The 20,638-nt window shown below is 34.4% G+C and overlaps 9 protein-coding genes, 11 long non-coding RNA genes and 1 other non-coding gene across 21 annotated transcripts; 10 read left to right on the top strand and 11 right to left on the bottom strand.

Annotated features, from left to right (window-relative positions):
- Positions 1-15: 15 nt before the first annotated feature.
- On the bottom strand, positions 16-2,627 carry txc1 (poteasome interacting protein Txc1). Its single transcript, NM_001356046.2, has 2 exons — positions 1,118-2,627; positions 16-1,041 (listed from the first exon to the last, which is right to left on the bottom strand). The coding sequence occupies exon 1, from the start codon at positions 2,194-2,196 to the stop codon at positions 1,573-1,575; it is 624 nt and encodes a 207-aa protein (NP_001342954.1). The 5' UTR covers positions 2,197-2,627; the 3' UTR covers positions 16-1,041; positions 1,118-1,572.
- On the top strand, positions 140-1,171 carry sgo1 (shugoshin Sgo1; the record flags this gene model as incomplete). Its single annotated transcript, NM_001021285.2, has 2 exons — positions 140-240; positions 303-1,171. The coding sequence occupies 2 exons, from the start codon at positions 140-142 to the stop codon at positions 1,159-1,161; spliced, it is 960 nt and encodes a 319-aa protein (NP_595378.1). The 3' UTR covers positions 1,162-1,171.
- On the top strand, positions 1,567-2,703 carry SPOM_SPNCRNA.4949. Its single transcript, NR_194304.1, has one exon. It is a non-coding gene; the product is annotated as a non-coding RNA (long non-coding RNA).
- A 1,928-nt stretch (positions 2,704-4,631) lies between these two features.
- On the top strand, positions 4,632-5,051 carry SPOM_SPBP35G2.17 (uncharacterized protein; the record flags this gene model as incomplete). Its single annotated transcript, NM_001356044.2, has 1 exon — positions 4,632-5,051. The coding sequence occupies one exon, from the start codon at positions 4,632-4,634 to the stop codon at positions 4,950-4,952; it is 321 nt and encodes a 106-aa protein (NP_001343147.1). The 3' UTR covers positions 4,953-5,051.
- Positions 5,052-5,132: 81 nt separating this feature from the next.
- SPOM_SPNCRNA.1400 lies at positions 5,133-5,831 on the bottom strand. The gene has a single exon (NR_150280.1). It is a non-coding gene; the product is annotated as a non-coding RNA (long non-coding RNA).
- Positions 5,832-6,391: 560 nt separating this feature from the next.
- Positions 6,392-7,900, top strand: ecl2 (the record flags this gene model as incomplete). The annotated part of the gene is made up of 1 exon (NM_001356040.2): positions 6,392-7,900. One exon carries the CDS (start codon positions 6,392-6,394, stop codon positions 6,644-6,646), a length of 255 nt encoding a protein of 84 aa, NP_001343083.1. The 3' UTR covers positions 6,647-7,900.
- A 206-nt stretch (positions 7,901-8,106) lies between these two features.
- Positions 8,107-8,178, bottom strand: SPOM_SPBTRNAHIS.02. Its single transcript has one exon. It is a non-coding gene; the product is annotated as a tRNA-His (tRNA).
- A 339-nt stretch (positions 8,179-8,517) lies between these two features.
- dic1 (meiotic dynein intermediate chain Dic1) lies at positions 8,518-10,238 on the top strand (the record flags this gene model as incomplete). The annotated part of the gene is made up of 3 exons (NM_001356038.2): positions 8,518-8,643; positions 8,691-9,293; positions 9,333-10,238. The coding sequence occupies 3 exons, from the start codon at positions 8,518-8,520 to the stop codon at positions 10,236-10,238; spliced, it is 1,635 nt and encodes a 544-aa protein (NP_001342791.1).
- Positions 8,691-9,047, bottom strand: SPOM_SPNCRNA.4948. Its single transcript, NR_194303.1, has one exon. It is a non-coding gene; the product is annotated as a non-coding RNA (long non-coding RNA).
- SPOM_SPNCRNA.4947 lies at positions 9,151-10,211 on the bottom strand. Its single transcript, NR_194302.1, has one exon. It is a non-coding gene; the product is annotated as a non-coding RNA (long non-coding RNA).
- Positions 10,239-10,269: 31 nt separating the features above from the next.
- scl1 (proteasome core particle subunit alpha 1) lies at positions 10,270-11,273 on the bottom strand. The gene has a single exon (NM_001021282.3). It carries the CDS (start codon positions 11,247-11,249, stop codon positions 10,515-10,517), a length of 735 nt encoding a protein of 244 aa, NP_595374.1. The 5' UTR covers positions 11,250-11,273; the 3' UTR covers positions 10,270-10,514.
- An 821-nt stretch (positions 11,274-12,094) lies between these two features.
- Positions 12,095-14,334, top strand: pex16 (Pex16 family peroxisome import protein). The gene is made up of 5 exons (NM_001021281.3): positions 12,095-12,563; positions 12,606-12,870; positions 12,915-13,472; positions 13,538-13,650; positions 13,693-14,334. The coding sequence occupies exons 1-5, from the start codon at positions 12,419-12,421 to the stop codon at positions 13,704-13,706; spliced, it is 1,095 nt and encodes a 364-aa protein (NP_595373.2). The 5' UTR covers positions 12,095-12,418; the 3' UTR covers positions 13,707-14,334.
- On the bottom strand, positions 13,119-13,466 carry SPOM_SPNCRNA.4946. Its single transcript, NR_194301.1, has one exon. It is a non-coding gene; the product is annotated as a non-coding RNA (long non-coding RNA).
- An 83-nt stretch (positions 14,335-14,417) lies between the features above and the next one.
- On the bottom strand, positions 14,418-16,162 carry SPOM_SPNCRNA.4945. Its single transcript, NR_194300.1, has one exon. It is a non-coding gene; the product is annotated as a non-coding RNA (long non-coding RNA).
- orc5 (origin recognition complex subunit Orc5) lies at positions 14,590-16,573 on the top strand. The gene is made up of 3 exons (NM_001021280.3): positions 14,590-14,987; positions 15,041-15,115; positions 15,156-16,573. Exons 1-3 carry the CDS (start codon positions 14,631-14,633, stop codon positions 16,089-16,091), a joined length of 1,368 nt encoding a protein of 455 aa, NP_595372.1. The 5' UTR covers positions 14,590-14,630; the 3' UTR covers positions 16,092-16,573.
- A 41-nt stretch (positions 16,574-16,614) lies between these two features.
- On the bottom strand, positions 16,615-18,130 carry sds23. The gene is made up of 2 exons (NM_001356032.2): positions 18,084-18,130; positions 16,615-18,027 (listed from the first exon to the last, which is right to left on the bottom strand). Exon 2 carries the CDS (start codon positions 18,024-18,026, stop codon positions 16,800-16,802), a length of 1,227 nt encoding a protein of 408 aa, NP_001342790.1. The 5' UTR covers position 18,027; positions 18,084-18,130; the 3' UTR covers positions 16,615-16,799.
- On the top strand, positions 17,739-17,981 carry SPOM_SPNCRNA.4944. The gene has a single exon (NR_194299.1). It is a non-coding gene; the product is annotated as a non-coding RNA (long non-coding RNA).
- On the top strand, positions 18,093-19,185 carry SPOM_SPNCRNA.4943. Its single transcript, NR_194298.1, has one exon. It is a non-coding gene; the product is annotated as a non-coding RNA (long non-coding RNA).
- Positions 18,301-18,935, bottom strand: SPOM_SPNCRNA.335. The gene has a single exon (NR_150743.1). It is a non-coding gene; the product is annotated as a non-coding RNA (long non-coding RNA).
- On the bottom strand, positions 18,862-20,019 carry SPOM_SPNCRNA.1399. Its single transcript, NR_150278.1, has one exon. It is a non-coding gene; the product is annotated as a non-coding RNA (long non-coding RNA).
- Positions 19,444-19,789, top strand: SPOM_SPNCRNA.4942. The gene has a single exon (NR_194297.1). It is a non-coding gene; the product is annotated as a non-coding RNA (long non-coding RNA).
- Positions 20,020-20,638: the final 619 nt, after the last annotated feature.

The following is a 20,638-nucleotide window of genomic DNA, read 5'->3' as shown; positions in this document are numbered from 1 at the left end:
TTTGGCAAGTTCCTTAAAGAAAAGAGCCTTTCTCAATATGACAAGACTTTAGTTTGCGATTGTTTACCTTACACTTAACAGGTTTGTTTACATCAGCAAGTCCTTAATTGCTTTTCGCAAAAAAAGCTTTAAAAAAGCTATGAACTTTCAATTTATAAATTCAAATATAAACAATGAAGATAAATTGCCGATGGAGTCGTTGAAAAAGAAATTTTTAAAACAAAATCGTGAAATTATAAAGTAAGGTCAAAGTACACCATTTTTGAATCCCTTGTGGTAAATAATAAACATCTAACTTTCAGAATAAATACTCAGCTTTCTATAAAAATTAGAGAATCTGAAAACGAAATTCAAGATTTGATACAAGAAAATTTCACTTTGAAAAGTTATTTGGTTAAACTTGAAGCTCGATTTCGCAATCAATCTCAAACTGAGGACTTGTTAAAAAACTTCTTTCCTGAGATACAAACCATTCACAAAAAGATTTCACAAGTGCAAAGTTTACTGAAGATTATAGAGAAAAAGTGTTCATCAGATTTCCTCGAAGCGAATGTAAAAAGTCAATTTACAACCTGTGAAAATAAAGATTCGAAAGAAGATTATCAGATTTTGCATAATAAACGCTTGGAGTATGTATCATTTAATGATGAACTTAAAAGTCTCGAAACAGGGCAACCATTGTATTGTTTTCAAGATTTCCAAAAAAAAGTCCATGGTCCTCCGGCTCTATCTGAAAAACCTGGAAAATGTATATTAAAAGATAAAACCAATGCCCACGTAAACAAAATACCACAAGATGAGGTGAATTACTCATTGCCGCAAAAAAATATCACCATCTTTTCAAAGGAATTAAAAGAAAACGAATTTGAATCCATCAACGAGGGCGAAACTGAAGAAGAAAAGGCTAAAACATCAAATGTTTGTGTTTGTATTCCTTGTAAAAGTGCTGAACAGATAACTGACCTTAAAGGACAAGCAACCGGAGACAGCTCCCCATGTGATTTTGAAGAATCTCAACCAAGGATTAATGGACGTGAAAAACTAAGACGATCAGTCAAAGTGATAAACTATGCAATACCCAGTTTGCGAACTAAACTACGACGAGACTTTGACTTACCATCTGATAGAAAACGCAAACGACATCCCAGAGGCAAAGCATAAATTATATTGAGGTCACATTGTTAAATATTTTCACATTTATAGCACAGCTAATTTATAATTTAATCTACTGCAAGCAACATTTAAATTCAAGAGAAAAACAAAAAATAATAGAGGAAGAAAAAAAGAACCTAATCAAGGCTCATTTCTTTTACATAAACACATAATTAATCGGCCAATAAATACAAACCAACATTTAAACATAAGCTAAAAAAGTATGGAGACTTAGCCATTTAAGAAAAAGAAAAGAAAAAGGGCGTTAGATATTCTTTAAATAACCGTCATTAAAAAAAATCCAAATCAAAGCGTATTCGTATCGTTTCATATATATTTTTTATTTTGCTTTGGGTAAAACAAAAATCTCAAATAAGAGAGGAAAAAACCAAAAGGAAGGAATCTAAACTTCCCGGGAGCTTAATAGTAAGAACGGAAAACCTCCTCTTGGTTAACTTTGGGATGATCTGAAGGTCTAGGAGTAGCTTCGTAAATGGTTACAACAGGATCACCCTTGAAGGGAACAAAAGAACCACGAAGACCAATGTAGGCGATTTGTGTAGGATCATCAGAACCGTCGCTTTTGGTGAAGAAGATATTGAGATTTTGAAGGTTTTGATAGAGACGAGTCTTAACAGGAAACTCGAAGATATGGCTTCCTTCAAAAGTCAAGGGAAATTCAAATGTTTCAGTGGCTTGGACATCACCGATTGTGTCAAAATCCAAGTCGGTACGATTGGGAAAAAGTGAAAAGGAGTGTGGAGCGGTTTCATTAGGAAAAATGCGAACCAAAATTGATTTTAGTGTTGCCGCACCTGCAAACGGTACCTGAAACAAGAGTTGGTCATCAGCATCACTTTCTACGATATCAGTGTCATCATAACGAAGGTCCCAAGGTTTGAAGACGAGTTTTCCGGAATCTGGTACAGCTTCATTCAGCGTAACAATTGATTCCTTTCGGATGCAAGAATACAAGGTATCATTTGGACCAGACTCAAACGGATGTTCATCACAGTCAGCGGAACAATGGTGAGGGCCAGACATTTAGTACAAACTTCTAAGGAAATCGTTAAAAATGCAAGACTAGGCGAGTTGATAGGTGAATAAATAAACGGTAAACTCGCTAACAAAAAGTAAAAGGGAAAGTTATTTGCGAGCACACTAAGACGTAAGACCGACACTCGGAAGCAAATACTCAAACAAAACAACTAATAGGAAGAAAACCAAAAGCGGAAAAATATGGCGAAAAAGCCTCCCGAGACCAGAAGTACGTTATGCGTTAAAATATTTTTCTTAGAAGCTTTACTAGTCTTCAGCAAAAGAAAAACAAAAATGGAATCAAAATCAGAATTCAAAACTGAAAAGAAAGAATATAAAAGTAGTTTTTTAACGATGAATTATTTTATTGCTTTTTAAAAAATTTTGATTTTGAGACAATAACCGAAAACTCACTTTTGTACCAAAGAAACGTTGACAGTATAAGCAAACAACCTCCTTACTGACTTTTAAACACCAACTTGAAAATATTCGATGAATAGTATGAATACCAGAATTTTAAAAAATAAATAAAAGAAAATCTATACATAAATATAAAGGGGCCTTTTTGTTTTTTTTTTGGTTTTCTCGCAAAAAAAAGTTATTCAGTCGTAAATTTCTACGTGGTAGATGAAAGAAAGTGTAGAAATTTCAACGTTAAATTAGCGAGACTTTTGTAGCACTGTATGAGGAACAGAATTTCAAGGCATACGAACAACTAAGCTAAAAGGCCCATGAAAAAGACAACACCAAAGTTCTTCCTTGGTAACATTGTTTCTATCCAGGCGGGTAGGATGTGGGCCGTGTGGCGCTCATTGTAACAATATATATGTATAGGATTTTGATAAAAACCGGTTGCTTGAACATGCAAGAATAATGAACGGTGACACGTGACAAAGTTACAGCGCAGAAATACGGTGACAACCAAAGCAAGACCAAGGGAAAAGGTTCGCTATAGATGTGAAACAAGTCATGGAAAGAAGGGTGGGGGAGGGCAAGCCAAGGCTGGGGGTAGCGTAAAAGTATAACTTTGTATAATTTTACATTGAAGAAAGAAATGGCACGCCATATGTAACGTGTTTTCTTTTCCATGGTGAATGTTTATTAAGAGAAACATGGATATGCGTACATTCGGGATTACATTGGTGTGGGAGGATTGAACATTATGGATTTGATTATTTAGAGAAAAAAAAAAAAAAAAAGAAAGAAAGAGAACGTACTATTTTTTGGTTGACTTTTATATTCCTAAGGTTTACTCCTAATGTCGCTACGGACATGAATCCGTGCAAAAGGACCTGAACCGCTGTTAACCCTTGCCTTAACCGTGTCTCGCCCCTGTTGTTGATATTTTTATGCGACTGAAAAATGCCTCACTGGTTCAACAAAGCATGAAAGGATTAGAAATTTTTAATGAGAAAATCGATGTTGAATAAAAATGACCAAAGAAGTGTTCTTGCATTTTCTTTCTCTACTTTTTTTTATTTTTCTAATTTTTCATCCTTGAAAAAAAAATACAAACGAGAATGATCTGCATCTTGATATCTTTAGCGAATATCCTGATTTTTGCATAACTGGCTTTTTTTTCTCTACGCTTCTCTTTGTCCCGCTGCACTGGATAGTACTAGATACATATGGAATAGGGTGTTTATACAAGATTCTGGAAAAAGTAGTAAATAAATGTCCCAAAAAGGAGAAACTTGACAGAAAAATAAAAACAAAGAAAAACAAGGAAGACATGGGAAAAAGTGGGAAAGGAGTTTTGATTTGAATACGCCTTACCTACTTAGAGCCAAAAAAAGAAAAAGAACTTGAAAAAAATTTTTCTTGAGAAGCCGTACATACGATATTTTCTATTTTTTTATTTTATTTTTTTTTTCGTTCTCGAGTTTAATTACTAAACCATCTTATTCTATTTTTACTCGTTTGTTGGAATGCGATTTTTCTAGCACATAACCGAAACACGCAGCGTTCGTTATCTGATCAAAGGAAAATCATTGAAAACATAGTATGCAAAAAAGACCCTCATGGGTTTGTAAACAAGATTCATACGTCCTTTAATAATCGATTTCATGAAATGAATGAATTCCAGTAGTAGGTTAAAATTTTTCCAAAAGATTCTGATGCGTTTAGCACTATTGTATTCTGCATATAGCAAAGCACATGGATGTATGTAGGATGGATACATGTGGGATGGGTACGTGAAAATGTGGGATAGATGTACCTATGTGGGATGTTTTGCATACCTACAGAGGAAGCACAGGTGGGATCGGATCCAGTAGCTACTACAGTTGGTGATTGTTACTGTTGGCAGAGTGTTGCATCCTAGCTCTTTGCTGAGGAGTTATTGCTTCGTGGCAAACTACAGAGTAACACGTGCTAGATCCCGCGAACGTTAGATTCAAAGATCCCAAACACTTACAACAAGGTTACATGAGTATAAGTAAATGGTACGTGAATTCTACGTTACCGGTCGAGGCAGAAAGTTGCTTCCGACCGTCTTCAGAATCAAGTCATTCCATGGAATTGTAAGACAATGTGTGAAACAACAACGAGATTTCACTTCTTTTTTAGCTAGTTCTCCCGCTATGGGTGTCGCACAAGGACAACAGGTAAAATTAATTTTGATGCTACTCATTGAGACATGGGAAACAAAACATCAATCATGCCACAGTCATTTCATTTTATTAGAATTCACTCATCTTTTTGTACGCAAGTTTTCGCAAATATTTTTCGAGTTCCGGTTGTTTGCTCACCTACTATCATAAATACAATGTATAATCAATAAACGATTCGCACTTTGTCGTTAGAAATCGAAAAAAAATAAATAAATAAATAAATAGATATATAAAAGTAAAACCATTCTCTAATAGTGAAATATATTTATATCTCTATCATGTGTAAATTTTGTTTTATTATTTTTTCTCTTTTTATTTTTACTTCTCTAGTTCTCTATTATTGAATTCCATTTATTTTATTCTATTTTATTATAATTTAAACTAATTTCTTTTTTTTCTCATTCATTCCCAACCGTCAGTTTAATTTTTCATCCCTGCCCTGCACATCTTTATACATGCTATATTTCGACCCCACCTATCGCCTTAAATCTCTCGTTGAAAAAAAGTCATCATCACCATGGTTCTCCATTTTGCTCCGCTACTGACTGCATCGGTGCCTCTTTTTACAGTCCAAAGATGTGCGATCAGCATCATGTTGTTGTGAGCTGGCGTACAACTGTCTTCTCACATGTATTTTTGGGGTTTAAAGGCGGAGAATATGATGCGAAAGGTCGCTTAAAGTGAGTAGAAGAGTATTCGAGAATTAAAATGAAAAAATAAAAAATGTAGTGTGTTTTTACTATTGTATATGACACCCCGGCTGAGCTAGCGTTTGTGTGTGCATTTAGTATGCGAGTTAGTACACACAGTGTTTTTCTCGGTTTCCCACTTCCGACTCAAATCCCCCACATCAGTCGTTCTGCTTTCTTCTCTTGTGTGTTGTAATCAAATTATGAAGAGGTAACATTGTACGCAACTCACGCAATGTATTAGCATATGCAGTCGGTCGGATGTGCATTATGAGATCAAACACAGTGTATGCTGTTTTCTTAACGTATTTTACCGATAGTATGGTATCTCAGGTCAGATCATCTGGACAGATTGCGTGCGCAGTTTTCAGATGTATATATAGAGCGCAGCAGTCCGACTGAGAGGTCGTAGAAGATTAACATATAGATCAGCAAAGGGTTTTTGACTTATACTCGCTGTTCTTGATTGCTTGAACTAAACGAACTGTCCTTCTTAAGTGTCTCTTGTTTTCCTCGACAAACAGTTTCGCTGTGTGATTGAGTAGAACTCACTTTTCCTCGTTTTCTCCATCCTAACCTCTTTTCGTCTTGTTGAATCACCCGCAGGACTCATCTCTTCCTTGAAATTGAGAAGGATTTGTTTTATTTTATTGTGAAGCTAAGTTCTTTTCTTTCTTCTTCCTCTACTAAATCGGAAATATCTTCCAAACGTCCCGTATATTTCGACTTTGAAATTTCTTTTTAGTCCGCTTTATACGCTCATCCGTTTTATCTGGTTTTCTTCAATAGGATCCAATACTAGCTCGCCTCAGCTTGGCTCATTCATTGGTTTTTCCTCGTTAACAAGTCATTTTAATTTTCTTTTTCTAATTTCTTCATCCTTTTGTATTCGTTAGAGACATGGATTTGGATTATTGCATAATTTGCGGAAAACCCACTACTGGCAACTTGTATTGCTCTCGTGAATGTCATCTGCAGGATTGCCCCGGCTGTGGTTCGACTTCGGAGCAGTGTTCTTACTCTAAGTCGGCTGATCTTCATATGTTATCTTCCCAATATTTAGATCATTTCCGAAGAAGGTCTTCCATGCCTTCCCCATCCACTTCGTCTTCTCTTTTGAACGGTTTTGTCGCTTCCAGACTTGCTGTTCTTTAATTTTACCTTACATTGCATTATTCCAACGACGGTGTCGTTGATATACACACATTCATTGCCAACGGCTCAAAAAAATTATATTTCATTTCTCTCTATCTCGGTTTTTTTTTTCATTTTCTCCTGTTTAATCTGGGAAAATTTATTTACTTATTTCTTTATCTTCCGGTTCCATTTTATTTTTTATTTCTCATGGGTACTTATATTTAATTGTGCCTTTTTTTAAACCTATTTTTATTTTATAATTCTTATAACTTGAAGTTTTTTTTTTCAAATTATTATGATACTTAAAAATTTTTATGCCTTTCTTAAATGATGATCACTACACTAACCGTGTGTGAATAGTTGATCATTGATTTTTGCGGTTCATACCGTGTATGTTTCTTAAATTGATAGCCAAGCATCCTTACATACTATCTTAAATTTCCAAATGATGTTGGTGCGTATATTTTGTTTATGCACTTCATTATTTCATGAGTTGTACAACTTAATTCGTTCACGCAATGTTGATGGTATGTTTCCATTACAATGTTTGTTTGGCTTCATTGGGGTTTTTTATGATTTTCTATGATAACGATATTGTATGAGTGGATTTGGTACTCGGACTTTTTCGTCAATTCGTAATGGCATTTTTTATTTCTTTCGAAATACGATGGATATTTTTTACGATTCTTTTATTCTTATGATATGGACTTTTGTTTCGGTGTGTCACGCAACTATTCTTACTTCTTTTCTGCAATCGCATTTTATTTGCACTGTCTAACTGTATTCGAGATTTGTCATTCGTGCTTTTTACATTATGCTCTGGCATCTGGGACAACTTTATGCTGAGTTCTTCTGAGCGCGTATTTTTAAAATACATAGAAGCTCTAGGCTTTCCCTCACTTCATCATTTCTTTTGCATATCAACATTTTGCATTGTCCCATTGGTTTTGAAGCTTTAGAGTTATTTATGTGTGTCGTGCTTTAAGTTCTCAGTTTTTGGCTCATCGTTTACGTGGGATTTTTGCATTAGACAATTTTTAGAGGTTGCGTATCAAACTATTTTATACCCAAGCACTTTGTTTTCTACGAATCGATACGGACATTTAACTGGCATCAGTACTTTAAAAAACGATAAAATATTTATTTTGATGAAATTTATATTGTTATGATAAAAAAAAAGCATAAAAATTGAAAACGCTTTTAAAAATATTCAATTTTATTAAAGTGCTTTGGTTGCTAGAAGAAAAAATAAAATTAAAAAATTAACGTATATCTACTGTGGTTGACATGTAAACGAATTATTTTGTGCGCAAAGGTAATACATAAATACTGGCTGAATAATAAAAGCGCTTTGTACAGCAGTATTAGGTTGAAAGGTTGTTTTACTTTTCTAGTTAAGTGTTCATCTTTATTCAAATGGATCTATTTGGGATGCCAACTAGAGGGCAGGAATTAGCAAAAATAAATTTAATAGTAAGTGCCCACACCAGGAATCGAACCTGGGTCGCATCGGCCACAACGATGAGTCTTAACCACTGGACCATGTGAGCATTTGTTATAAGAGCTCAAAATAGAAATACATATTTAGAAATTTGAAACTAAAAATGAAATTGTTAAATGCAGTAGAACTAAGGTGGATTAAGACTCTAAAAAAAAAATAATAAATAGAAAGAAGTTGTTTGCATAAAGTCAAAGGGTTAAAAAAAATATCATTCTTTGTCGCGTAAACACTTGATTCTGTTGTTCTCGCGTACTTCTTCCCATCAATTTGATTCCAGTAAATTAAACGCGGGCGTCTTCCTTACACATCTCATTTTTTTGTGTGGCTTTTCAAGCTTCAAATCCTTAATAACATATATATATTTGGATTTATACATTAAACGTGTATTATGGACAAAAATATTAAACGAGAAATTGAAATCAAACGAGCAAAGTTGTTATTATTGAAAAATAAAGAAAACTGCACCGATGCTGTTTCATCCAGCAACAAAGAAGGTCCTAAACAAATATCAGAGGTTATTTGCTTTCATATTATATTACTTGATTTTCTAACCTAAAATAGGACCAACTTTCTAATTTTTTATGTAAAATACTTAAACCAACAAACCTGACGCCTCAAACTTACTCTTTGGAGTCTAAATCCAGCAATCTTGTTTCAGATTGTGAACTTAAAATCTCATCGGTGTATCAGTCTTATTCTTCTACATTCAATGTATCAAATCATGTTCCTTCTATTAGCAAGACTGTAAATATTCGTGAAACTAGCAAGCATTTGAAACATTCGACTAAAGCGCCCAAGTGTTCATTACCAACTTCAGCGCTTGAAATTGATCATTTAAATAACTTTCTTCATTCCTCTGCCAAGATTCTTGATCGGGCTCTATGTGATCAATCTAATCAGCTTTTCACGGATTACACTGTCAAAAAGAAATCAAAAAAAAATAAATCGCAGCTTGAGGAAAATGGACTAAATCATTTATTTACTTTTCAAGACGAAAAAATTACCTTAAATAGCGTCGTAAATAGCATCAGCTATTCTTCATTCTTTGAAGAGCTTCTCATTACGTCTTACGCTAAGCCAAAAGAAGCATTAAGAACTCGAGGACTTGCAATTGTCTGGAACCAGAGATGGAAGAATTCACCTGAGAGTGTTCTAAAAGCAAGGGTACGATCAGTTTTTTGTATGATCTACTAACCATTAAAGAGTGAAATTACTGTTTGTAAGCCTTCGCCGTTTCATCCTCAACTTATTGCAGGGGGTGCCTACAATGGGCAAGTTTTTCTGTGGGATCTCAGGCAAGGGCAATACCCAGTTTCATTTACTACCATTATTAGTGGAGGCCATTTGGAACCGGTGACAGATATCACGTATATCAATAATCCTCCATCGAATAATATCGTTACATGTAGTACTGATGGTCTTGTTCATATATGGGAACCTGACATGTTTTCAAGACCGAGTGAAACAATATGCTTATCTTCTCAAGTCGACTCTAGCTCTCAATGTATCCCAGCTACATGTCTATCTTTTATCCCTGAAAATAACATGGAGTTTTTAGTGGGAGCTGAAGATGGAAAATTACAAAGGGGCTATAGATCTGATTACTCTGAGACGAAGGCTGTACAACCTTCAAATGTTAGTTACGAGGGTCACAATGTCTTTATTTCTGGAATAGATGTAATGACATCAAACAGTCAAAACGTATTTCTTGAAAAAAATAAAGACTTTGCTCTAACTAGTAGTTTTGATTGGACCGTGCGTCTCTGGCAATGCTCTCCTAGTAGAAACCAGCACGAATTAGTCCCATCAAATGATTTAGATGAACAGGTTATCATAAACAGTTGCAAAACATTTACTCATAAGGCAATGGTCTTTGATGTTAAATGGTGTGTATCGGAACCTTGTTGCTTCGCAAGCGTTGATGCACTAGGAAATTTAAACCTATGGGATTTGCAAAAAGACGTAGAGGCTCCGGTAACTAGTGATATCCCAGACGGTAAACCATTAAACAAAATAGCATGGCAGCCAGAAAAAAGAAATTTAGCTTGTGGGGGCCTCAATGGAAACGTTCATATTTATAAACATTTAAGCCCTAATTTAGCCAATTAGGCGAATGAAAATACTGATTTTAGATTAAATTTTACGACGCACAAATCAATGAAATATTAATGTCAAGTTCAATAAGAAATATATTTCTCTAACATATCTTACTCTATGAAAAAGCGAAAAGTTTTCATCAGGAAGGACGTAACATGGCATATACTGATTTTATAAATCAAATAAACCCTTCAAGAAAAGGGAGGAATAAAGGAAAGTAAGAACGTAAAGATGCCAATCGAAATTACAGGTATATAGTAAAACTTTCATTCAAACCGGTCTAAACAATCAATCCTTTTCGGCAATACTTTGTAAATGGGCTTCTATTTCTTCTACTGATAAAACTCGAAATGGTTTGTCGTCTTCAACAACACCAATCTGAAGCTCAGTAGACTTAAAATCAGTACTTAAACTACTCATTAAAGCCTGAATTCCGGTTTCAACGGTATCAGTAAGGTTTGAAGGTATTCCGTCCTTTTTGAATCGTTTTTCTAGCCAGTTTATAGTTTCCGTTTGCTTTGGTCCAGCACTGGTAGCTTTATAACCAATATAGAAACCAGCAGGGTCGAGCTTAAATAGGGAAGGTCCAATCTCATCATCCACAGCTACAAGGGTCATTGCAACTCCCAAAGGCCTCATAGCAGCACGTTGGGTAGAAACTTGAGCAATATTAGCCATTCTTTTGGCTAGAACATCGCAGGGCATAGGGTATCCATTTTTGTATTCAAATTCAGCAGCCTCACTTCGAGCCCGGCTAACTTGCGCGCGAGCGTCCGCGATAGAGCCTGTCATAACACAGCCGATTCCTTTAGTAATAGGAAAAACATGTTTAACGGTAGAGGCATCAATAAGTTTGTCAGGTACTTTTTTTTGGGAGATTACACATGCACAATTTTTACCTGTTACACCAACAGATGTAATCCCTGCGTTATTAAACGCTTTGAATGCATATTCAACTTGATAAAGACGTCCTTCAGGGGAGAAGACGGTAATTGTCCTATCAAATCCGCGTGCTTGAGACATCGTAGTTGGTAGTAGTAGGTTTATAACCTGAAACTTAGTAATTGTGGAACATTAGTACACGCACAAGAGCTTCTTCGATTTCGCTATATTTTGCGTTACGACTCTTTATAATGTAAACAGATGCATGTCGAACATATTAAACTATATTCAATTGAAAAAGAATGAGTTATTGATTTTCTGATATTTCCCACTTTAATTTTATTATCTAATCTATTAGAATAGGAATATCCAACTTTTTGAGTATATAGTTTAGTCTATGCGAAACTTGCTGCCCACGACGAATTGACATTGAGCTTACAAAAAATAATTAAAAAGTATAATTGAAAAGGATGCTCGATTGGTTGATTAATTAAAAAATTCAAATTTCGAGAAAAAAAAATAGCTATGCTAAGAAAAAATGTAAGATGGCATTGTATGTGATATGAAAGACTAAACCTCTAGGAATGATATTCGTTTAAATTAATAAATTATGGTTTTTCTGAGATGAAATCACAAATGTAGAAATAAATTGTTAGAAACTCAAAATATAAAATATTTATGCATTCGATTTTATTGTTTTGCTAGAATTAAAAAACTTAACACAATCCAAAAACTAAAAATTTATAAATCAAGCAGAAGAAAAATACTATAAAATGGTTTAAATGATAAACAACTAAAGCATTGTTAATGAATAACTATATGATAATTTTAACGAAGAAATTGCAATTACTGAAAATACAACAAAATAAAAAAAATAAATAAATGAATATAGCTATCATTTGAAGTTATAAGACTCAGTCATATGCTAAGCATTTAACCATAGTGAGTTTGAATTTATTAGCAATGGATGTTTCAACAAGATCTGCAGATGCCCACGCCCAAACCTACGCAATTGCGAATTTGTACCAGGTTTTAGTAATTTCAGGAAATAATACCCCGTATCCTTTTAATTAGTTTTTTTTTTCATATATAGGGACTTCTTTGCTCATCACAATACCCATTTATGGTTGTTAGTATACCTAAGATTTAAAGCTTCTTTTTGTTTTGGTTGTGAGCTCTGCATATATTCTTCATAACTTCGAAAATTAATTACCTTATCATTTTACTAAAAAACTGTTTCCCTTTTTTCTTCTGTGTATAATAAGCAACCAAGTTTATTATTTATACTGACGAGTCATTTGGGACATAAAATGAAACCTTTAGCATATTATGAAGATCAACTTTTAAAGGATGAGAAGTCATTTCTTAAAGTTACTGAAATAGAAAGATTGCTTAGCTATGCAGCTTATTTGTTGCCAGCGGAATTTCGTGATGATCAACTTAAATCACAGACAAGTATGGATTTAGCTATTTGTTGTAATCTAACCTTTTGTTTAGTCACATCTATTTTACTACTACTTCATCAATTCCATACTGGCTTACTGTTTCGTAAAATTGCTGAGTTACCAAAAACAGAGCAAGCAATTTTGAAAAGTGAACGTACTCAGTACTTAGAATATTTCAGAAAAAAGAATCCTTCCTTCGAAAAAGTATCGGAACTTCTATACTTTCTAAACATATCGACGTTCCCCATCGAGCTTGTAATTTCTAAATACAATCCATCAAGACAGTATGATTCTGTCCTATTCTTGGAATCAGTCAAGTACGGAAATCTACTTTTCGATTAAAATTGTTAACAAATATTAGATTTTTACTTCGGGTTCACATTATGTGGACTACTGGAGGTGATCTTCCGCTCTCTAATCCTGTATTGCAGCGCGATTTCAATGTAAAGACTTTCATTCATCTTCACAAGAAATACTCTAATTCAGGAAGTGCTGTTGTGTTAAAAAACTCCAAGAAAGTTGTTCCCAGACTTAATACAGTCAATTCATCGCTTGACTTCTTGCAAAACCGAACTCCACGTCTTTCTTCAATTCTACCAGATGAGATTTTTACAAAAAGACTTCCCAATCTACGGATTTTTTCTAATTTTATTAAAGTTTGTCGTCCGCTTATCTATATGTTGTTTATGTGGCATTGGAAAAGAAAGCAAAAATCGAGTTCTCTTAAAGTTCGACCTTGGGGGCCTTGGATTGTAGCGTTTGTTTTTGAAGTTATTTCTCAATTAATTGATCGAAGATGTGAATCAGCGACTTCTAGTCGCCAGGGGTTTGGACTAGAACGCCGGACAAATCAAAGTCAGTTTCAGCATTTTGTGGTTTGGGCGTTTACTCAAGGACGATTTTATGATGAGTTTACCAAGTATGTAATTTATTTGAAAGGTTTTTATAACAAAATGTCGTTTTTCAACTCACTAACTAATTTAGACACTGGATAAATCGTTCCCTAAGCTGGGTTAATTCAATACCCGTTTTTGGTAAATATCTACTTCTTTCAGTTGAGGAAAGACAAAAAAGTCTCGAAAATTATATATCCTCTGGTATGATATTGATATTTTTACTGCTACTAACCTTTCATTCAGTTAGAAACTATTAAGGAAGCCTTGATGACCAGAACCTATAGAAATCCTTTTCTTATTTATTTAACTCGGTGTTTTTCTCTCTCTTGATTTCAGTATTGTTAGTATTTCATTTATCTACTACGTCTTTTGTTGCTTTGATGATTAGTCTTCATTCTTCTATAAAACTCAGTACACTTTTATCGAAAATAAAGCAAAAGCTTCAACATTGCATGCTACGAAGATTAGCAACGTTATCCATACATGAGTCAATCAGTATCTGAAATCTGCGGTGCAGATATGTAAGGTTTAAATAAGACTTTAAATTTCACAACTAAAGAATGCTGTGTTAAATTCAGACAAAGGAAAAGATGTAATACACTGAAATTCGGATATTATGATGAGTTCATATCAATTACTAAAAAATGCATTTTGATTTTTTTAATAACATACTTAAAACAGTTAACGGCTAGATTACAAATTAAATCTAAGCAATATTTAATTCTACGTACTCCGCACTAGGCCATTTATTCAAAAATAATTTTGGCTATGCATTAGCGGTGAAGAAGTTAGTATTGAAAGTGAATTAGCTAGGAGAAAGAAAACTTCTAATAACTCAAGCGAAACGAACTTCTGTTCTTTACTACTATTAATCAAATATATTACAAAAAATAAAATTTTATAATTCTATTTTAGAATAACTGTTTAAGCACATTTTGTTACGACAAGGCTTCTCAATAAAATACACCTTGAACCAAGTACAACGCTTATAGTAAACAATCAATTAAGATTTCAATAATTCCAAAGTTTAAATTGTATTTGAAATGTACGAATATTATTCTTCGTTTTCCATTAATTACCTTTCGTTTATTTGTATAAATTAGTCCACTAGTTTTTGCTTCGAGCGATGAATGTTTCACTGCACGACACCATATGCCAAAGCATAAGCATATTGCCATGAAATGCATTTGTATCAGTTGGAAGACGAATTAAAAAAGAATGTCTTTTGCAGGGAAGATCAAATAAAGAAACTTTCATGTTTACTTTTTAATAAGGATTGTCGTGTTCCAAGCATTGTGCTTTACGGAGTTGCTAGTACAGCAAAGACTTTTTTATTGCGGACCGCTTTTGATTTGTCAAAAGAAGAAAATGTTTGGATTAATTTGCAAGACTGTTTTACAGTCGCTCATTTCTGGTACCGGATCCTTATAAAAGTCGGTGTTGACAAAGATATAGCATTAAAAAAAGGCATTAATATCAGTGGATTTATTTATTTACTGGAACAGGCAATGTCCAAAAGGGACTATCATACATTTTTGGTACTTAGTTCCTCTCCTATTTTATTACTCTTAAATACTAATATGAGTTATAGGTGCTGGATCAAATAGATGATTTCGCTGAGGCTTCTACTATTCTATTCTCACAATTAGCTCAGCTTCCGATTGTTGTAAGTAAATATTTACAGACCCACTGATTAACTATTTTAGGCAAACATTCCCAATCTGTCAATCATTTTTGTACTTCATTCTCACCCTGCTCAATACTTGGGAACATTGTCTATTGCAGTGATTTTTTTCCCACAATATACCCAAGCGGAAATATTAGAGATATGCCAAAAAACACCTCCTAATTTAGATTTTTTGGATAGATCTGGCGATAGTGTTTTTGAAGACGAAATTGAGCTCAGCGTCTGGATGCAATATTGCTCGTTTCTTTGGAGTGTTTTTGGAGTGCAGTGCTTAAATGACTATAGGTCTTTTCGTAGTGTTTTGGATAGATATTGGCCAAAGTTCATTCAACCTATAGTTGAAGGAGACATACATCCTGCTGATTATGCTCAACTTCACAAGCTGGCTAAAAACTTTTTAGTGTCAGATGCTACGGTTACTAAAAGACTTCACATAATCAACCCGACTGAAATAAAAAATCTTCTTGATTCCAAATCTATTAACTTGTCGCTCGTTTCCAAATATTTACTCGTTTCTGCATTCCTAGCATCTTATAATCCAAGCCGGTTAGACGCCCAATTTTTTTCATTTTCTAAAACTTCGAAACGACGTGGAAGAAAACGTAAACAAATTCAAGATGAAGGGGTTTTATTTTCCAAAATACCAAGAACCGCTGGGAGCAAAGGCCGGTCTGCTGTAAAAATATCCCAACTTACATTAGGACCTAAACCTTTTGAAGTAGAAAGGTTGATTGCTATTTATTATGCCATTTCTTCCCCGGTAGAGAAAGTTCTGACCGCTGATGTTTTTGTTCAAATAGCTACACTCGCCTCCTTAAAAATGATACTTTCGGCTTCCAAAGGTGTGCTTCGCTCTTTGGATAGCCCTAGATACATTGTCAATGTCTCTCGCGAATATGTATTAAAAATCGCAGATTCACTTTCGTTTCCTCTCGATAGTTATTTGGCGGGATAGCTTAGTATTATGGTTTATTTTATTGCATTACTGAAATTTTGAATATCGTAGTTCTGTCACAATTCATTAATTTATACAGAACTATATGAACATCCATTCTATCTCCCCATAACATGTTATTTTACTGTTTAAAGGGCCCAAAACTTAAAAAACATATTTTTTTTTGTTACTTCTGGAAAATAAAAGAAAATGTACACTACAAACAATTCGATTACGCCTCTGTGATTCTGTGTAAACTGTTACGTATTTAACATTATGGAAGTTGGCAAAGCTGTAAAAAGCAAAAACTAGCGCCGAAAACACTCTTGACAAAAAAATAAAGTAATGTGCTGCTAAGATGGATACATAATATATATCAAGAGGCAAAGTTTCAATCATAACTCTGATATAAAAGTTAACCCTCTGAAAGAGCTACTCTGCTGCCGTGTAAATCAACAACGGGAGACAATTCATTAATAAGAACATATGTATAAAGAAAAGCGTCCGTCAGTTAACGTCAAAACATAAGTAAAAGTATATTTTTAATGGTTAATAAGAAATCATTGGAGATTTAACCAAAATCTTATCCATTTAAAGATGATTAAAAATAAGTATCAAAACCCGTTCATGAAATATGGAATGTTAGAGGTAACAGTAAAAGATGAAATAAAACGGAGGTTCAAATGAGAAAAAGAAAAAAGGGTGTTTCAAATCATCAAATATTTAGCATCACCGACGTTGTGTATCTACACTAGCTTTGCTATGGCTACGATGGCTGCTTGTGCTTCCTCGACGTCCATGTCTAAGCGAAGGAGCACTATGGGGAGCGGGTGGAAGAGTGCCTTTCATGTGAGCATATAAAACAGATATGATATCAGTTAAGCTAACAACGCCCAACAATTGATTGACCTTAACACCACCCATGGATCCAGGGGAAAGATGTGCGTTATTTTTTGGGGAAGGAGGGCAGGAAGGTGACTGCACAAGCCAAAGACGATGACATTGGGTAGCCACCAACTTAGCCAACGTAAAAGCAAAAGTAGAGGATTCATAGATGTTAAAAGCAGGAGCACTATCCTTACCAGCGCGGATACCCTGTTCGCTTTTAATGACACTCAAAAAGTGAGCACATGATTTGTTTAACAAATAGACAGAAGAAGAACGTGTAACGTATTTAACATCAACGAGAGATATGTTGCCAAGTAACCGGAATTGAGCATCGACAACAGCAAGTGAACCAATACCGGTTTGATTCATCTGTCGCAAGGCCGCGGCGACTTTTTGATCTCCAGAGATACAGGTGATGTCAGTGCTTCCAATGTCCAAAGAGTGAATTGTCCTGGACATTAGAGGCTCCAAATCGGGAAACGCACGAATATTATTCCACAAAAAGCGGATGATAGAGCGCTGAGAAGCCATAAAGCTCAATTCACCCTGTTCGTTAGTGACGGCAACACGACGAATACCGGAAGAAAGAATCTCAGCGAGACGTCCAAGGCTGGTGGTGTGAGGGATGGTGATAAAGTCATCCTTGTTTTTCCCGAGTTTTGCAACCTCATAAGCAGTAATGACTTTTCCAGCACGAATATCTTCAGCGACCTTTTTAAACCTGCCATCATTGAAATCATCAAAACCCACTACCATGAGCAAAAATGAGTTAAGATCTGCATAGTCAAAGGTCGTAGCAATCTCGTTGCTTCCCTTAGCAGCAACAATAGGCAAGGCGCTAAGATCTCGGTCGATCAAAATGGAACTTGCCTCTTCCATGGAAGTTTCCGGGTCTATGAGAGCAATTTCATTATCATGAAGAAATGTTACAGGGATATCTTGCCATTTATTTGAAGGAAGATTAGTGGGAATGGGAAATTGTGCCAAAAAATCTGAGACCGAGTTCACGCCAAAGGACTGACGTCCAGCGCTCGATAAAGAATCAGACGATTGAGTTGACAAAGGCATTCTATACAGTTTTCCAGTTAAAATCTCTTTCTTTCCTCTGCATACAACAAAACTTACTGTACCGTGCAGTTTGTCAAATCTAGGTCAGTGTGTGGTTCTGGATAGCGTTGAGGTAGGCAGTGACGGAAGTACCTAGTGATACAACGAAATAGGGGTACGCAGTGGTAAGGCTTTTTTAATCCACGACCTCTTTACCACATTAGACTGAGATCTCTGTAAATCCCGCCGTATACCACCGTCTACCTAATTAATCCACCATGTATGTGGCCTAGTTAAAAATTTCATAATCTGCGATTTCAGTATTTACATCACAATCAACCACTATTTCATTGCTTGCCCGCTTTCATCCCAGCAAGGTAAAACTAGGCAAAAAAATTTTTATTCTTTTTTAAAAATTTAAAAATTAAAATTAAACATAAGGATGGATTTAGTATGAGAGAAAAATAGCCAAGCGGTTAATCGGACGTTTTTCCTTGTTCATAAAGTGGGAAAGTGGGGCAGCTGCTCTAGTTGTAGATGCAGTGTAGGTCGGTTTTGCACAACAAAATCCTAATTTTGTCATTGCAAAAAGGCAAACAAAAATTTGTGTGCAACGATGAAGTGATTAGATGAAACGAGGCGCGCCTATGGAGCAATAAAGCGCTTTGTTTGTTAAAAATGCTTTTGAATTAGAGTTATGGATGAACAAAGTCAACACATTCATATGTACTAAATAATATTAAGACGCAGTATGAAACATACATAATTCAACGTTGCGATACCGAACAGCATCTACCCAATCTTGAAAAAAAAATTAAAATTTACTCTTTATGTTGTTTGATAATTTGGCAGGAGAATAGATAAGTCAAGTCATCAAGTAATTAATTTTATTAGTTAGTTTGAGAGTAATCTCGTACTGTAAGCATAATAATGCATGCTATAATATTGGGTACTCAGTTCTCTAATTATTATACATAGTACTTACACAGATGATCATCATTACCATTGCTTAGCAAAATTGGCAATCATAAACAACAGATATTTCTACCACTGCTATAGCGCTATACATCATTCGAATTTTGAGTGGACTTTTGCTCAAGACTTATTTGTCGAAGAAACGAATGAAAATCCACCCCTTCGTCTAATTTCTCTCCCCAAACATGGAGAAATCAAATCTATGTAATATAGGTTGGAGATGACCAAGTCAGCATTAAATGTTTGATCATCTCTTCACTTAGCAAATCCTATTGAATATCACTCAGTTAATCTCTTGTTTTGATCTTTTTCATTGATAAATGAGTACTAAATACATTACTGCTACGTATTGCTTCGTCTCATATAGTAACGGTGGCCAAATTTGAAGTGCGACAAAATACCATACTACTAGTAATAGAAATTCACATACTGAAACGTCAGATGCGTTTAATAAATAAAGCGCTTGTGTTTTGTTGGCAATTTGTGATTCAACGTGGTAATTAAAAAGTTTCAATATTGAGTAAATGGTCCGCTACAGATCACTCCGGGGAAGAGGTTATTGGGTTACGTAAAAAGACTCATGTGCTGTGGGAATAGCTATTGAAGAACACAAGGTATCGATTGTGTCTCACTCGACGTACCATAAGAAAGTTAAATGGTAAAGTGTGATATATGAAGTGAAAATACAACGTTACTATAATTAGCGGATCCAAGATGTCCAAATGATGATGATGATTGATATAGGAAATGCGATTATGTAGAAGATAAAGTGAATTTCCAAAATATCAAAATTAAAATCGAAAATAATCGAAATAACATATTGATATATATATGTAATTTGAGAAAATAAAATTTAAATATATAGGACACAAATAGACGCTCATCTAGTAGAAGAAATTCCAGCAGTCCAGTTACGGTTTGTAAGAGCATAAAATAAAGTAAATCCATAATTCATATAATAAGTTTTCATCTTGTCCTTTATTTAATTTTATTTTTTATTTATTTTTTATTTTTTTTTTTTAAATTTTTACTCCTTTCATTGATTAATTGTAGTAAAAAAAATCTACAAATTCATCGTCCATTTTATCCTATTCACTCGCAATTCTTTTTGGTAAAACACCCACGTGCGACTTTGTATTTGCTTAACGTACAAACTGCCAGTAGCTTAGTGTAAAAAAAAAATTAAAAAAAAAATAAAAAAAAATAAAATAAATCTATAAATGAATCATTACAAATAACGAATTACCAATTGAAAAATTAGTTAGAGTTTCTTTAATTGATCATTAATACATTATCGAATATTAAAATACGTTGGAAATCTGATATAATGCTGCGCACTTTATTAAACAATGAATTTCCACTAAATACCATAATAGCTTCTGTCTTGTCCTTGCTATGTAAACAAAGCTCAAGCCAAACAAAAACTTCAGGCGCATATTAAACAAGCACTTAACGTTTCGTACTAGATATTCTCTCAATTGAATTAATTGATATACGTTGTAAATTATTTCTATGACATGTACCTACCAGTCTTAAGCAGACATTATTAGATTTTGTCCTTTGTTTAACATATTCTCATGTATAAAATTTCTACATTTCTCTCTCTTTTTTTTTTTTTTTTTTAATTCACCACTTTGTATTGTAACATATTTACTTTC

This window comes from Schizosaccharomyces pombe, assembly GCF_000002945.2.
Source record: "Schizosaccharomyces pombe strain 972h- genome assembly, chromosome: II".
NCBI classification, from domain to species: Eukaryota; Fungi; Ascomycota; class Schizosaccharomycetes; order Schizosaccharomycetales; family Schizosaccharomycetaceae; genus Schizosaccharomyces; species Schizosaccharomyces pombe.
This window is presented reverse-complemented; position numbering and strand designations above follow the sequence as displayed.